Source organism: Brassica napus, chromosome C4 (assembly GCF_020379485.1).
Source record: "Brassica napus cultivar Da-Ae chromosome C4, Da-Ae, whole genome shotgun sequence".
In the NCBI taxonomy this organism is placed as follows: Eukaryota; Viridiplantae; Streptophyta; class Magnoliopsida; order Brassicales; family Brassicaceae; genus Brassica; species Brassica napus.
The window spans coordinates 40,215,386-40,230,829 of NC_063447.1; the positions used below are offsets into that span (position 1 = coordinate 40,215,386).

At 35.9% G+C, this 15,444-nt stretch overlaps 3 protein-coding genes across 4 annotated transcripts; 2 read left to right on the forward strand and 1 right to left on the reverse strand.

Annotated features, from left to right (window-relative positions):
- Positions 1-2,207: 2,207 nt before the first annotated feature.
- LOC106426942 (pentatricopeptide repeat-containing protein At4g13650) lies at positions 2,208-6,252 on the forward strand. Its single transcript, XM_013867674.3, has 2 exons — positions 2,208-2,787; positions 2,873-6,252. The coding sequence occupies exons 1-2, from the start codon at positions 2,701-2,703 to the stop codon at positions 5,957-5,959; spliced, it is 3,174 nt and encodes a 1,057-aa protein (XP_013723128.2). The 5' UTR covers positions 2,208-2,700; the 3' UTR covers positions 5,960-6,252.
- Positions 6,253-8,972: 2,720 nt separating this feature from the next.
- On the forward strand, positions 8,973-11,901 carry LOC106426956. 2 transcript variants are annotated; one of them, XM_022701020.2, is made up of 5 exons: positions 8,997-9,192; positions 9,335-9,380; positions 9,672-10,268; positions 10,341-11,503; positions 11,614-11,901. In XM_022701020.2, exons 3-5 carry the CDS (start codon positions 9,683-9,685, stop codon positions 11,653-11,655), a joined length of 1,791 nt encoding a protein of 596 aa, XP_022556741.2. In that variant the 5' UTR covers positions 8,997-9,192; positions 9,335-9,380; positions 9,672-9,682; the 3' UTR covers positions 11,656-11,901. The 2 variants fall into 2 exon arrangements, with proteins under 2 accessions (XP_022556740.2, XP_022556741.2); XM_022701019.2 differs by having other exon boundaries at positions 8,973-9,380.
- A 556-nt stretch (positions 11,902-12,457) lies between these two features.
- LOC106426975 (ethylene-responsive transcription factor ERF062-like) lies at positions 12,458-14,314 on the reverse strand. The gene has a single exon (XM_022701076.2). The coding sequence runs from the start codon at positions 13,732-13,734 to the stop codon at positions 12,685-12,687; it is 1,050 nt and encodes a 349-aa protein (XP_022556797.2). The 5' UTR covers positions 13,735-14,314; the 3' UTR covers positions 12,458-12,684.
- Between the last annotated feature and the right edge of the window lie 1,130 nt (positions 14,315-15,444).

Below are 15,444 nucleotides of genomic sequence, written 5' to 3' on the forward strand. Positions count from 1 at the left end.
AAAAAAAACATTTACAGGGCCGGGCCTGACTGCATGTACCAGTAACTGGTCCTTTGATCTACATACATTGCTCCTTCACTGCACACAGTCGCACAACTTTAATCCGGCCAAGGCACACCCCGCGAGTAGCAAAGTGAAAATCCTCCACGAGGAACTGTCATCCTCCATCAGAAACAGCCCCCATCAACATAAAGGCCTTTACGCAAACACGAAACCCTTATATCTGGAAAACACGAACACAGCCCTGAACTCGTACACACACATCTACAGATCTGAGGGGCCTCTCCACCATCCTGGAACAGAGACATCGCACCACCAAAGACCGTCAAGAAGGTCTTTTGGGCCATTGAGCTCACGTAACAACCTGCCATCCCAGAGAACCACACCACCACGCCTAAAAGAAGAAGAGGGTACGTTCAGATCCATCGGAAATAGCTTGTTCCGTCGATTAGATTCAACAATAACGAAATCGATACAACGTAAGAAGACGACGAAATGGTGCATCAGAGCCGAAGAAGATCTTGAGAAAAGACGACGAACGGACTTTTGTAGAGGGAAAAAATTGTGAGTCCTATAGATCTTACGCGCCTCGGTCTAACTCGAATAACGGATATTCATGTGACACAAAGCATATATGAAACACAAAAATGATTGTGTGGATGAAGCATAAAGCATAACGAATCACAAATAATTTCAAAATCTCAAAATTTGTTTACAGTTTTCCCCTACTAAAGGCCTGATTGGTTGAAACGCAATGGCTGCGGGTGAAGTTGCGGAAGTTGCGGGAGTTTGCGGATGTGTGTGGTTGCGGTTTCTAGCGTTATTAAGCGATTTGTATGACTGATTCAGCATTTAGAAATTGTGCATTTGCAGAATATATATGACTGGTTGATTATAAGATATTGTAGTTGTTTAATAATAAATTCCCAGTGTCAAGCGTCTATACAAACATGGACTATCTATTCTGGAGGAAGAAGAATATCATAGAATTAGATCAAGACAGAGATCCTTATCCCTGGATAATATGGTATATTTGGAAGGCTCGCAATGATAAGTTCTTCAGGAGAATAGACAGAGATCCTTTGGAACTAGTCCGATATACAGAAAGCGAATGCCAAGCCTGGTTCAGTGCAAACGAGATGATACCATCGGTAGTGCAAGTCAACAATCGTGAGGAAAACCAAGTCTTAAGCTTGGGTAATATTTGCCTCCTGGATGGATCGTGGACAGCTTTTGATCGCTTTAGTGGATGTGGATGAGCTTGGATGGATAGTGGGGAGAACATACAACTTATGGGTACACGGAACATCACTCGATGTGAATCAGCATTACATTCTGAGGTAGAAGCACTGCGCTGGGCGATGGAGAATATGCTTCAACACTCGCCAAGCCAGAGCTTTGGAACAGACTGTAAGGAGCTGATTGCAATGGTAAAGGAACCCCAGAAGTGGCCAAGATTTGCGACAGAATTGGAGAAGATAGAGAGGCTGCAGATTTGCTTTCCGGACTTCAAAATCACCCATGTTCCGCGAGTGCGCAATCAGTTTTCGGACTTTTTAGCTAAGACTGCTAGGACATTTCGTAGAGAGTTACTTTTCATTGGTTGTTCTATTCCGGTCTGGTTACCCAGACCACCTTAAGCTTGAGTAATAGAATGGCCGTTCGACGTCAAAAAAAAAATATTATAAAAATATCAAAAACATAGTGTTAAGATAAAATATAATAGTTATTAATATAATATAATTAATAACAATATTACATTTATTTATTTATTTAGTTTAAATGAAAGTTATAATTTCAATAAAATTTGTTTTGAAGATTTATATTAGAACTCTTAGAAGTGTTTTTCGTCTATTTTTTTTTTGTTTTTTGACAACAAACGAGTATTCTATTACTCGAACTTGAGGTAGTCTGGGTAACCATATTGGATTAGAACAGCCAATGTAACAAAGCTCCTTATGAAAAGATCTCACAATCTTAGCTAAAGAATCCGGAATTCTATTTTATTTCATCTATATATGTATATATATTTATATATGTATATATATTAATGTTTGAAAAATATAGTGAGTATTTTTGGTTTATTTTTTTATAAAATAAATTATAATACTGTTAGTAAATTTATATTAAAACATAATGTTTTTCTATTTATAAGATTCAAATTTTAAAATTTTAATTTTAAAATATAAAATATTTGTAGAAAATATTTGTATATTATATATTCATCCGCAAACGTATACAACCGCAAATGCTAGCAGAGACGGGCTTTTGATTTTAAGAAGTTTAAGGCAATTTGAATTGATTATAACTTTTTGTGATTGTTGCAAAATGCTAATAATCGATATCAATCGCAAAAGCGGTGTTTGCGGATGGTAGGAGGAAACTAGTCTAACCCTAGATATCCAAGACGACCACTTTGTATTGTATCCAATGGATATAGATTTAAATAATTTTGGGATGTTTTTTTTTTTAATATAATTTTGGGATATTAAAGTCAATAAGTTTTCTGACAATATAAAATCTTTTGCTCACTTCGAACCAGCCATATTGCTAACTTGCTACTGCTACTGCTATTATTTAACAAAAAAAAAAAACTTGCTACTGCTACTTGTCATATCCATGATTCATCCATCAATTTAGATGCTTCTTTGTTGCATAATTGCAATCTAATGTCGTCTCGAGCCTAACAGAAACAAACCCATGTTTCTTCGGTCTGTGTCGTCTTCATATATCCTCCTCCTTCAAACTGTTCCTCGTCATAAGCTCAACACCAGATATGTCCTTCCTGTAATATTTCCATCCTCTTCTCAAAACCTTTCCATTGAAATGCCATTGCTTTGCTATGTTTATGCTCTTCTCTCTTTTTCTGCAGACACTTTGTGAGATTAGAAGAAAGACACCAGTCTCCGGTTTCCGAACTAGTTGTGCTGCTGTGTCTGTATCTCTCTATGAAGAGGAGCCGTTCCATGAAAAAGAAACTGATTCTGTGGAGAGCCGTGGGATTCGACCTAATCATCAGACTTTTACATGGCTTCTAGAGGGATGTTTGAAGAGAAACGGATCTTTAGATGAAGGGAGGAAGCTACATGGGCAGATTTTGAAGCTGGGTTTTGATAACAATGCTTCTTTGTCTGAAAAGCTTCTTGATTTGTATCTATTCAAAGGAGACTTAAATGGTGCCTGGAAAGTGTTTGATGAAATGCCTGAGAGAACAGTTTTTGCTTGGAATAAGATGATAAAGGAGTTAGCTTCCAGAAACTTGAGTGGGAAAGCGTTAGGTCTGGTTTCGAGAATGGTTAATGAGAATGTGACGCCTGATGAAGGCACCTTCGCTGGTATTTTTGAAGCATGCCGTGTTGGTAATGTTGCTTTTGATATAGTTGAGCAGATTCATGCAAGGATGATATATCAGGGTTTGGGGAATAGTACAGTTGTGTGTAATCCTTTGATTGATTTGTGCTCCAGAAATGGGTTTGTTGATCTAGCGAGAAAGGTTTTTGATGGATTACGTATGAAGGATCACAGTTCTTGGGTTGCAATGATATCAGGGCTGTCGAAAAATGAATGTGAAGAAGATGCAATTAGATTGTTCTGCGATATGTATATCTTAGGTATCATGCCAACGCCCTACGCCTTGTCAAGTGTTTTAAGTGCGTGTAAGAAGATACAATCTTTTGAGACCGGCCTGCAACTTCATGGGCTAGTATTGAAGTTAGGGTTTGCCTCTGACACTTACGTTTGCAATGCACTTGTGTCCTTATACTTTTATTTGGGAAATTTGATATCAGCAGAACACATCTTCAGCAACATGTCACATCGAGATGCGGTTACTTACAACACTCTTATCAACGGGCTTTCTCAGTGCGGTTACGGCGAGAAAGCTATTGAATTGTTCAAAAGAATGAAGCTTGATGGGCTTGAACCAGACTGCAATACTCTTGCAAGCCTTGTGATTGCATGTTCAGCTGACGAAACTCTTTCCGGTGGACAACAGCTTCACGCTTACACAACCAAACTCGGTTTTGCTTCGGATGAGAAGATTGAAGGTGCGCTTCTTAATCTGTATGCAAAATGCTCTGATATTGAAACCGCCCTCGATTATTTCCTTGAGACTGAGGTTGAGAATGTAGTTCTGTGGAATGTCATGCTAGTTGCTTATGGGCTGTTAGACGATTTAAGAAACTCTTTTAGGATCTTCAGACAGATGCAGATGGAGGAAATCGTTCCAAATCAATATACCTACCCGAGTATTCTTAAAACTTGCATCCGTCTTGGGGATCTTGAGCTTGGGGAACAGATCCATTGTCAAATAGTAAAAACAAGCTTTCAGCTCAATGCCTATGTTTGTAGTGTGCTCATAGATATGTACTCAAAACTAGGAAAATTAGATACTGCCAGGGATATACTTGTAAGATTTGCTGGGAAAGATGTCGTGTCTTGGACGACGATGATTGCAGGTTACACGCAATACAACTTCAACGACAAAGCTTTAGCAACTTTCAGGCAGATGCTAGATCTTGGGATCCGGTCTGATGAAGTTGGATTCACAAATGCAATTAGCGCATGTGCTGGTCTTCAATCTTTAAAGGAAGGACAGCAGATTCATGCTCAGTCTTGTGTGTCTGGTTTCTCATTTGACCTGCCCCTTCAAAATGCACTGGTTACGCTTTATTCCAGATGCGGAAAAGTAGAGGAGGCGTATCTAGCTTTTGAACAAACTGAAGCTGGAGATAATATAGCATGGAACGCTCTGGTATCAGGGTTTCAGCAGAGCGGAAACAACGAGGAAGCGCTTCGTGTCTTTGCTCGAATGAAGAGAGAAGGAATCGACAGTAATAATTTCACGTTTGGGTCTGCTGTAAAAGCTGCTTCTGAGACGGCAAACATGAAACAAGGGAAGCAGGTGCATGCTGTGATCACCAAAACAGGATACGATTCAGAAACCGAAGTTTGTAATGCTTTGATCTCCATGTATGCCAAGTGTGGGAGCATTTCTGATGCAAAGAAGCAGTTCCTTGAAGCCTCCACGAGAAATGAAGTTTCTTGGAACGCGATTATTAATGCTTATTCTAAACACGGGTTTGGTTCTGAAGCGCTAGATGTTTTCGACCAGATGATCCGTTCAAATGTAAGGCCTAATCATGTGACATTTGTGGGAGTTCTATCAGCATGTAGCCATATAGGTCTTGTGGAAAAGGGAATTGAATACTTTGAATCCATGAACACAAAATATGGATTAGCTCCTAAGCCTGAACACTATGTGTGCGTAGTGGATATGCTAACACGAGCTGGTCTTTTGACCCGTGCGAAAGAGTTTATTGAGGAGATGCCTATTGATCCTGATGCTCTGGTCTGGAGAACGCTTTTGAGTGCTTGTGTTGTGCACAAGAACTTGGAGATAGGAGAGTTCGCTGCACGTCATCTGGTAGAGTTAGAGCCTGAAGACTCAGCAACATATGTACTTCTCTCGAATCTGTATGCTGTGTGCAAGAAATGGGACGCTAGGGATCAAACAAGACAGAAGATGAAAGAGAAGGGTGTGAAGAAAGAACCTGGACAAAGCTGGATTGAAGTTAGAAACACAATTCACCCTTTCTATGTTGGTGACCAGAATCATCCGTTGGCTGATGAAATACATGAATATTTCAGAGATCTTACCAGACGAGCATCTGAGATCGGGTATGTTCAAGACTGTTTCAGCCTCCTGAATGAAGCGCAGCAAGAGGCAAAAGATCCGGCGATCTTCATTCACAGTGAGAAACTAGCGATTTCGTATGGACTCCTTAGCTTGCCTTCTACAATGCCTGTAAATGTAATGAAGAACCTACGAGTTTGCAACGATTGCCATGACTGGATCAAGTTTGTATCAAAGGTTTCAAATCGAGAAATCATTGTGAGGGATGCCTATAGGTTTCATCATTTTGAAGGAGGTGCTTGTTCTTGTAAAGATTACTGGTAAGATCCAAATCCTGGTGGTAGCTCACTTGCCTCTTTATAGATAATGTGATACTAGAAGATATACTTGAGCAACCTGAAGGTATCTACAGTCTAGAAACTGGTGAATTCACTTAGATACTGCAGTGACACAACTATTCTTGAGGACAAGTTGCTTATACAGAGCTTTTGGTCTTTTTCTTTGTATTTTACAAGAGTTAATCGTAAGCAAAGAAACCAATATATATATGGGTGGAGAAAAGTTCATTCTTTGTGTTAGCTTCCATTACCAAGTAATAAGATTCACTATCATTTGAAGGCTCATCTCTTTTTATGGCTTATACATGTGTATAGATAGATTAATGAATTGTAGATTATGCAAGTGTCTTAGATGTCTGTAAAGCTTCCGTGTTGCCAAGAAACAGAGTTTGTGATTATTTTGTCAACTTTTATGGCACATTATATTTTAAATCCCAGGAAATACAATATTATGTCTTCCATTTTTATATAGGAAAAAATATTATTAGCCATGCGAAATATTGACATATCACATGGCTAACAATGCATACCAAACTAATGTATGCCTAACTATACGAAGTATATATATTATGCATCGAGAACATCCGTAAACTTAATGATACTTAATGATGTTACGCAGTTAACATCACAAACTCACGGTTAATCCACATTGTGATGTGGACATTGAAAACGTAATCCATATTGTGATGTGGACATTGAAAACGTAACTCCATGTAATTCTCATGTTCATCAATTAAAATCCGCCCATCTTAATTTAAATAAAATCAGAGCTATTGTGTTTGCTGGGCTAGAGGCTATAACCTCCACCACCATAAATCTAGTCATCCAAAACAAATCGAAGAATCATAAAATAAAGCACATAGCCCAAACTAAAGAAAAAGAAAGAGCTAAAACCCTTTCATATATAGTGTTAGAGAACAGTTAGACACCGGAAAAGCAAAGATAACTTGAAAAGGCGTTTTCAAAAAAGAAAAAAAAGAAAGAAAAAAAACTGATAAAATTGTTGAAACAACTAATATGTTATCAACAAAATAATTTATGAACAATCTTAAGCCGTAACTAGAATGCCATTTTGTGGAATGTATTTGTTTGAAATGCATCGTTCCATTGGATTCCAAACATATCTACCAGTTACAGTGAAAACTTTTCAAAATCAACTAGATTTTGATCCGCGCGATTGCGTGGATGTTTGTTTTCACTTTTCTATACATAAATTATTGTTTTTAAACATTAGTGGTATATATTTTTAACGTTAATCATATATTTAAATGTTTATATAACTATTTCAAATACAATAATTTTATAATTTACATGTTATAATTAATCAATTTTTTAAAACCGTATGTATTTTCACTTCTTATTATATATTTATCTTATTGTATTTGCATTTAGTTATTAAGCAAATTAATATATTCATGAGAAAACGTATTTGAAAATTATTTTGCATTTACTTATGCTAAATTCTGACCCGTGTTTCAAAGCTGTATTTCTTTTTACTAATATTTTTTTATGCTTATTCATTTTAGATAATATATTATTGTATATACAAAAATATAAGATATATTAATTTTTAGACATGTATTATATGGTTTGCTAATTTTAAGCCATTTTATCATCATATTATATTTTTAAAATAAATAATTTATATTTATGAAAATAAAATTTATAAATTTATTAATTGAATATACTTTTATCATATTTATTTAAGTATAATAATTGTATTTTAACATGATCATGACTATAAAGTAGATAAAATAAGATATAATTTATTTATTTTTCATTTTATAAACGATAACTTAAAATACATTAAATTATTGCTAAAATATTTTTACACAGATTTATTAGAATTTTTAAAATATAATATTCAAAATATATTATATTTAAATTGAAAATATATTATGATTAAAGTAGTTACAAAGGTTTTATATTATAAGAAAGAAATACATGTTAATTTTTATACATGTATTATATAGTTTGCTAATGTTAACCCATCTTACCAACATATTAGATTTTATTTTTGAACATAAATATTTTATACTTACGAAAATAAAATATATAAATTTAATACAATTTTATTATATTTAGCTCAATATAATATTTTTTTTAAATATGATTGATTATGATTATATAATATATAAAATATTACAGAATTTTTTATTTTTCATTTTATAAACGATTACTGAATTTATTAATGTATAATAATATTTCAAACTAATTTCAAAAATAGTGAAAATATTTAAATATAATTTCGAAAATGAAGATCTTGTAAAAATATTTTAAAACATATTTGTTAGAATTTTAAAATAAATATATCTTATATTTAAAATGAAAAGATATCAAAAGATATTATGATTAAAGTATTTTAAAGATTCTATGTATTATTAGTTTTAATAAAATACATTTAATAAAAATTTTAAGTGATGGTCCAAATTTTTAAGTCATGACTTCTATTTTAATATGTAAGATTCTACATACTCCATTTTTTAATGAAACAAAAAAAACCAAATCTCTTATAAAATCTATTTTTTTTATTTAAGAATATATAACCCTTCGTGAATGTATGAAATATATGGAATTATTTCATTAATAGTTTCAGTTTTTATTCCATTTCATCCACTATTCCATTTTTTTTCTATTTGGCAAATAATCTTATTTTTTTAATCCCTAATATCCCTTTTTGAACATCCGGTTACACTCTAACACAATTCGTTAGTCATAGCCAGTTGTTGGACCAAGCTTATGCTTCCGGCCGATTTATTTATGTGAACATTTGAGCCACATATTTTCAAGAAACTGCCTTTGTCTAGTGGTATAACCTCCACGTAATAGGCTTGGTTTCAGCAATTTGGGTTCGAGTCTCTTGTACTAGTAATACATCACTAGCTTGGTGCCCATATTCCGTCTTATACACCAACACTATCATTTTTATCTCCCCATTCTATAGATTGGATCTTCTATATAAATGTTTATTAGTGTATACGTATTTCGACGCACTTGCTTATTGCTTAACACACATACTTCTTTTTCTTTTATTGGGGGCAAACCGCGTAACACATACACGCACAGATTCGTGGATGCGTACGTGTAAAAATCTATTTTGAAAAGCAATAAATGAAAAGAACACCAATCTCAAGAAAATGGGGTCGGCGAGTAAACGACGGCGTATCAACTCACTCGTAGGCTGATTGAAGTTTGAAAATTAAGGAAGTCATAAAAAAGGTTTTGGACTTTTGATTTTTTGATTTTAATTTTGAATGAATAGCAAAGAAACGGAAGAGGAAGAGGAAGAGGAAGAGTTTACATTGTGCAACTTCTTCTTCTTTGTGGGAGTTTCCATTTATTTATTCTCTTGATTTTACAGATTTATCGAGTCGCAAGCGTTTCTCTGGAGAACGATTGTAAACTCGGTGAGTTTCTCGTTTGATATGCTACTCTAGTTTTTTTTTTTCCTTTTCTCTCGGGAAGATTGAATCGACAGTTTTCCTGTTTATTTGAAGTGAATAATTGTTTTTTTTTTTAGTTGCTTAAAATCACGAACGATCGATTCATTGAGGTGTTAATATATTAGTCTAGATTGTAATATGCATTTCTTAAGATTTTATATTTTAAATGTGTTTAAACAAATGGGATAGATCTTGTATTTATCCAAAATGTTAATTGATTCTATCAAATTGCTGAGTAAGTTTGCCTTCTTGCAGGTGAAAAGAAAATGCGTTGCCATGAGGTAAAATCTTGGACATTTTCGGGTTTGGTGGCAGCGTTTCTTGATCTCTCTGTAGCTTTCTCGCTACTATGCGCCTCTTCTCTCGTTTATTTAACCTCCAAGCTGCTCGGTGTATTCGGTTTGAACCTCCCCTGCCCTTGTGATGGTCTGTTCAGTGACCCCCCGCATAAGAACAAGTGTTTCCAAGAGACTCTAGTGAATCTTCCTGTGAAAAAGATCTCTTCTGTGCAAAGATCCGTGATAAGTACAACACCTTTTGATTCACTTCCTTTTAACGAAGCTAATGGTGGTGAGTGTGGTGGAAAGAAGAGAAAAGGAGAGCGTAGTAGACACGTTGAGTTTGAGAAAGAGGTGGTCTTTAGAACTCCGGAGGCTGAGAATGCTTCATGTTTCGATCTTCTAACCTCGCAGAGTTTAAAGAAAGGGACTTTTAAAGTTAAGAGTAAGCGTCTCAGCTTCCACAGGTCGCCGTATGGTTGCCAAAGTAAGCACTCTCCGCAATCACCTGCCAGCGTCATGGAGTATCTGAACGATGCTGAGGAAAATCATCCTCTTCTTGTTAACTCCAAAGGTCAGTAGTGTTTGTTATTTGCAAATTTTTTTGTCGAATCTTGGTTTTGATACTTAGTTGTGACAAATGTAGATGGTGGAAAAGACTTGGAGGATGTTCCGTTAAAGAAAAGTGTCTCACTTTGTTCTATTGGGTGTGAAGATGGTGGTGCGGGGAACAAGCAACCAGAGAGGACACTTTCATGGGCGGGAGAGGGTACATGCACTTCCCCTGTGGATCTAACACAAAAGCCTATTGAACAAGTGCTTGCGGAAGAACGAGCTTCTCGTGCTGCATTAGCTCTCGAACTGGAGAAAGAGAGAAACGCTGCAGCGACTGCTGCGGACGAGGCTTTAAGTATGATACTGCGGCTACAAGAGGAGAAAGCTTCGATAGAGATGGAAGCAAGGCAGTATCAGCGGATGATAGAAGAGAAGTCAGCTTTTGACGCGGAAGAGATGAGCATTCTCAAAGAGATTTTGCTGAGGAGGGAGAGGGAGAAACATTTCTTGGAGAAAGAAGTTGACACCTACAGGCAAATGTTTCTTGAGACTGAGCAACCTCTTCCCAACACCCCAGATTCTAAACAACCAACTGAAGAATCGCAAACACCACAACAGACTACTGACTCTTTTGGATCTGAGATGTTCACTAATCAGATGGACAGTCGTATTCTTGATTATGAAAATGTCGATTCTCCAAAGCCAGGGGAGGTTGCCAATGATGGGGAAATGAAGGTGAATGAAGTAGATCGAGATCCAGAGATTGTTATAGAACAGCAAGAAGGAGAGGAGGGCACTTTATTTTCAGAACCAGTTGCTGAGTTTAAGAAGGTTGGCGAGGACTCCGGCGACATTGATTGCTGTGTGCATGATATCCATGTGGTGAAAGATGAAGATAACAAAGTGCAACTGAATGTTCCTTCGGACCATGTGGTACGGGATCTCAAACTGGATAGATCACAAAGTGTTTTAGGTACAAGTTATGGACTTCCACCGGCGTGTCCACAAGGACGAAGGATCGTGTCTCCAAATATGCGCAGGAACTCAATGTCAGCTGTTGACTATGAGAGACTGAAAATAGAGAGTGAAGTTGGTTTGCTGAGAGGTCGTTTGAGAGCTGTACAGAAGGGAAGAGATAATATCAGTTTCTCTTCCAAGGAACAGAGCAAATCGGTTTTGGGAGATAAAACAAGTCGGTTTTGGGAGGCTAGAAGATCGGAACCTATCGACTCTTCAAGCCCCTCTTCCACAATGGTGAGTTCATTGTTGTTTGATTGCTTTTTGAGGGGCGAAAGAATGCTAAATTTATGTTTTCAGGGCTTTGTTGGCTTAACAAGTGGTTGAATCTTTGTATAATTTGGCAGGTAAAAGCTATGTCTATGTCATTGGACCTACATAGCGCTTGAAAGTTGAAACGAGAGTTTTTGTCTCAAACATTGTACTATAAACGGTGTCGTTTCGGAACAAAACAGGGACGCTTTTGTGGTTGTCTTTAATTATAAATGGTCGGAATACTTTCTCTTTTCCATCTTAGTGGCATTTTGTCCTTTTTATTTTTGTGATAACCCTTTGAGCATCATTATTGGTGAGAGCACTTTGTGAATTTATCAGAAAATAAACATAATAGTACAAATTCGCAATTATTTTTAACATGATGTATGTGTTACAAAATTGGTAGAGCCATATGTATGATAACATGGGTAGAAACTCTCCTCTCTGATTCTCTCCCACAAAAAGACTGATTTCATTCACTTTCTTCATTTTTTTTTGTTATTTTTGTATTTAAAAAAAAATTGAAAGCTTTACCAAGAGCCTCTATCAATGCATCAGATGTTCTTACATTTCACCTTTCTTTTCCTTTCAAAATAAGACATTCCGTTTAAAATTGAAGGGAAATGACACAATTTTTTGTTTGATAAAAATATATTATAGTTGTTTTAAGAAGTACAAGAAGAAAAAACTTTGAAGCTCATACTTTCCCTTCAACTCTTCTCTGACCTATACTACTTACTATATTGACCTTTGAGCTTAAATGGTTTAATATAGAATGTAGGAAATATTATAGTATATTGGATTTTGAAGTTGGAGTTGGTGCAACAGACTTTTAAAGTAAATATTTTCTCATTTATTATTATTTTTTTTTGACAGAGACTATTTTCTCATTTAAAAACAAACACTTTTTCTATTGTATGGTTACTATTAACCGTATAGAAAAGAACATTTAATTAGCAAACAAAAGAAGGAGAACCACTTAATCATGTGGTTATGAGAAGAAATACAATGTGCTCAACCCCGAATGCGAACCAATCTTGAATCTTGGCATCAAAATATGAATTTCTTTCTTTGACATAAAAAGAAGAGATAGAAGTAATTAAGCTTGTGACATTGTTGACAAAAAAATTAAGCTTGTGACATTAATTTGAAGTCAGGAAGAATTAAGGAAGGGAGAGAGCATCCCAAATGAGATCCATATCCAATGAAGGCATTCTACTCAGTTGTACACCATCTCCTTCCATCACTTCCTTATTGATTTTCTGTTTCTTCATCATCACAACTTCTCCCGACTCCGTCTTGATGTTATTCTTGAGCTCCGATGTTCCCACTTTAGGAGAAGAAGGAGAAGGAGAGTTACCAGAACTTATTACTTGGGAGGAAGCGGAGATTTGTTGTATCTTCGAATCCAAAAGCGAGGCGATCATGCATCGCAAGGGACCAGACTTAAGCTGGTGTTTTTGGTCGGGAAAGTTGAGGTGTGCGTACTCGCCACGTAGGATATCAGCTGCAGTATCGTAAGCCATTGCGGCTTGCTCAGCGGTCTCAAAAGTGCCGAGCCAAACACGAGTCCTATTCCTTGGAAGCCTAATCTCCGCCACCCATTTCCCCCAGTGTCTTTGTCTCACTCCTCTATACAGCTTCGTTGGTGTTGTCGTCTGCACAACTTTTCTTGTTCTTGTCCCTGACGCAAGCTTCATAGGCTGAGTCTTGGTGGTGCTTAGCCAATAGTTTCCAAACCCTTTTGAAGGATAGTTTGTAAGGGCTTTATTAATATCGACCCACTGATCGCTTCTGGTTTGATCCGACTCATGATGGAGAGAGTTCGGGGTATAGTTATGGTAAGGCATCATGTTACTATTGGATTGAGAAAGTTCTAAAAGCTTTGGTTCTTTGAGGAACAAGGAAAGGTTTGGGGGTTTAGAAGGATGATGAATATCATCAGGACGTTGAGATTGAGGAAAAGAATCTAGAAAGTTCCAAGGAACAGAAGCTACCGGAGATTGTTGATGATGAATAGAAGATGTGAGCTCATGATGAGACGCCATGTAGCTTTGAGACGAAGAAAGAGTAGGAGATATCATGCCTTCCAAGATTATTGGAACACCGAGAAGTTGCGATGGCGTCGAGGAACTCAAGAACCCATATAATCCGGAAGACAAGAGCTTTTCATGCATGAAGCGAGGTTCCAATTTAGGAAACTGATCTTCCATGTTCAATCTTGTTTTGTCTGATTGAGGGTTTTGTCCAGAGAATATGAACCTTAATTATGTTAATGGTTTGCTGAATAAATGTTTATATATACACATACTATGGACTACTATACTATTTGTTTATGTGTGTATTGGTGTGATCATGTGGAAGATAATATTAGAAAATAGGGAAACCAACTTTATTTGTCCCTAAAAAAACATTATCGTCTGGCTCAGATCTACGCTATGCCAAGCTTAATTTCTTCATATGTAAACTACAATTAAAGAGTCTCACAAACACTTTTAATTAAACAAATGATATCTTAATTTTTTAATCTTCGTGATAACTAATTAACCTTTATTTTTTCTTATCTTGCAACTTGTTAGTGGCTCCCATCCTACGTTCGCTTTTATAATCCAAACTTGACAGCTCAGCCCTAACTCATTTAGGTGTATTGTTTTAATGTTTTTGGTGAAGAGTTTTATATACAAACAGGAGTGATGTTTCTTTATTCTTTTACTTTGTTTTTTTTTTTGTTATAGAATAAACACGACTGTTGTTATTGAATACCAACGTTATTTTCCTTTTCGCCTTAAAAAAAAAGGTGAACCTTTCTTCAAAGAAAGAATGTGAAAAATTCGGGTGGCTACACGCACCGTGTTTATGGGTTAGCAGCATATTCGAATTCAGATCTTTTAGAGATTCACGGAATCCCTTGTGCCACCCGACCACATTTGTGTGGTTAAAAAAGGATAAACTTTTTTTCGGAGAGAGAATATTAGAGAATATGAAAATCTCCGGTGGGCCACGCACCGTGTTTATGGGTTAGCAGCGGATTCGAATTCGGGTCTCTTAGAGATCCATGAAACGCCTTGTGCTACCTGACCACATATGCATGATTAAAATAAAGTAAACTTTTCCCGAAGAGAGAATATGAAAAGCCATAGTAGTTACGCACCATGTTTATCTAGGTTAGCAACAGATTCGAACTGGTATCTTTTAAAGATCCACAGAATGTCTCGTACCATGCGACTACAAACGCGTGTTTTGCCTTAATGTTGGACACAAACGTCGTTTCTCCTTGTTATCAGTTTATTACTTTGGATAATTAATTTCAATAAACATATATACATCTATCTCTATGATTTAAGCGATTGCTGCTACTTTTGTTCATACTGATATATATGTTAAATATTTGTAATTTGATGATTACTTATATAGCTATCTTATACTATTATTTTAAAAACCAGTTTTTACTTTATACGCACACACGAAATAAAGGATATTGTTTAATATACCGTTTAGTATCTTACTAATAAAATTTCTTATGGGCACTCGACCTGTATTTTTTTCAAAATGATAACCAAGCATATATATAATTCAAACCTTTTTAGTACCTTAATCGTCAAGCATTAAGCCTTCTTTTCAATATATGAATAATAATTTACAGTACACTGTGTTCAGTTTATTCTCCTCTCCTGTTTAGTTGTCTTTGGTTTGGTGTTTATAAGGCGAAAACTAGGAGTAAGGGTTGGGACCACAGGGACCGTGACTTTTCTATTGTTAATTTTCACAAGAAGAAGTTATAACCTTACCGTGTATAACAAATTAATAAAATATATAACACTTTCATGTTATATACTCATTTGTATGTATGTTTGTATGTACCTATGTATGCATGTAATGTATGTCCCAGCAAATAAAAAATAAAAGTTATGAAATTTCCTAAT

Excerpts from the sequence above, each read along its gene's own strand:
- LOC106426942 (XM_013867674.3), top strand. The coding sequence starts at position 2,701 with ATGTTTCTTCGGTCTGTGTCGTCTTCATATATCCTCCTCCTTCAAACT. Across the intron at positions 2,788-2,872 it reads ACACCAGATATGTCCTTCCT|ACACTTTGTGAGATTAGAAG; the intron begins GTAATATTTCCA and ends CTTTTTCTGCAG.
- LOC106426956 (XM_022701019.2), top strand. The coding sequence starts at position 9,683 with ATGCGTTGCCATGAGGTAAAATCTTGGACATTTTCGGGTTTGGTGGCA. Across the intron at positions 10,269-10,340 it reads TCTTCTTGTTAACTCCAAAG|ATGGTGGAAAAGACTTGGAG; the intron begins GTCAGTAGTGTT and ends TGACAAATGTAG. Across the intron at positions 11,504-11,613 it reads CAAGCCCCTCTTCCACAATG|GTAAAAGCTATGTCTATGTC; the intron begins GTGAGTTCATTG and ends ATAATTTGGCAG.
- LOC106426975 (XM_022701076.2), bottom strand. The coding sequence starts at position 13,734 with ATGGAAGATCAGTTTCCTAAATTGGAACCTCGCTTCATGCATGAAAAG.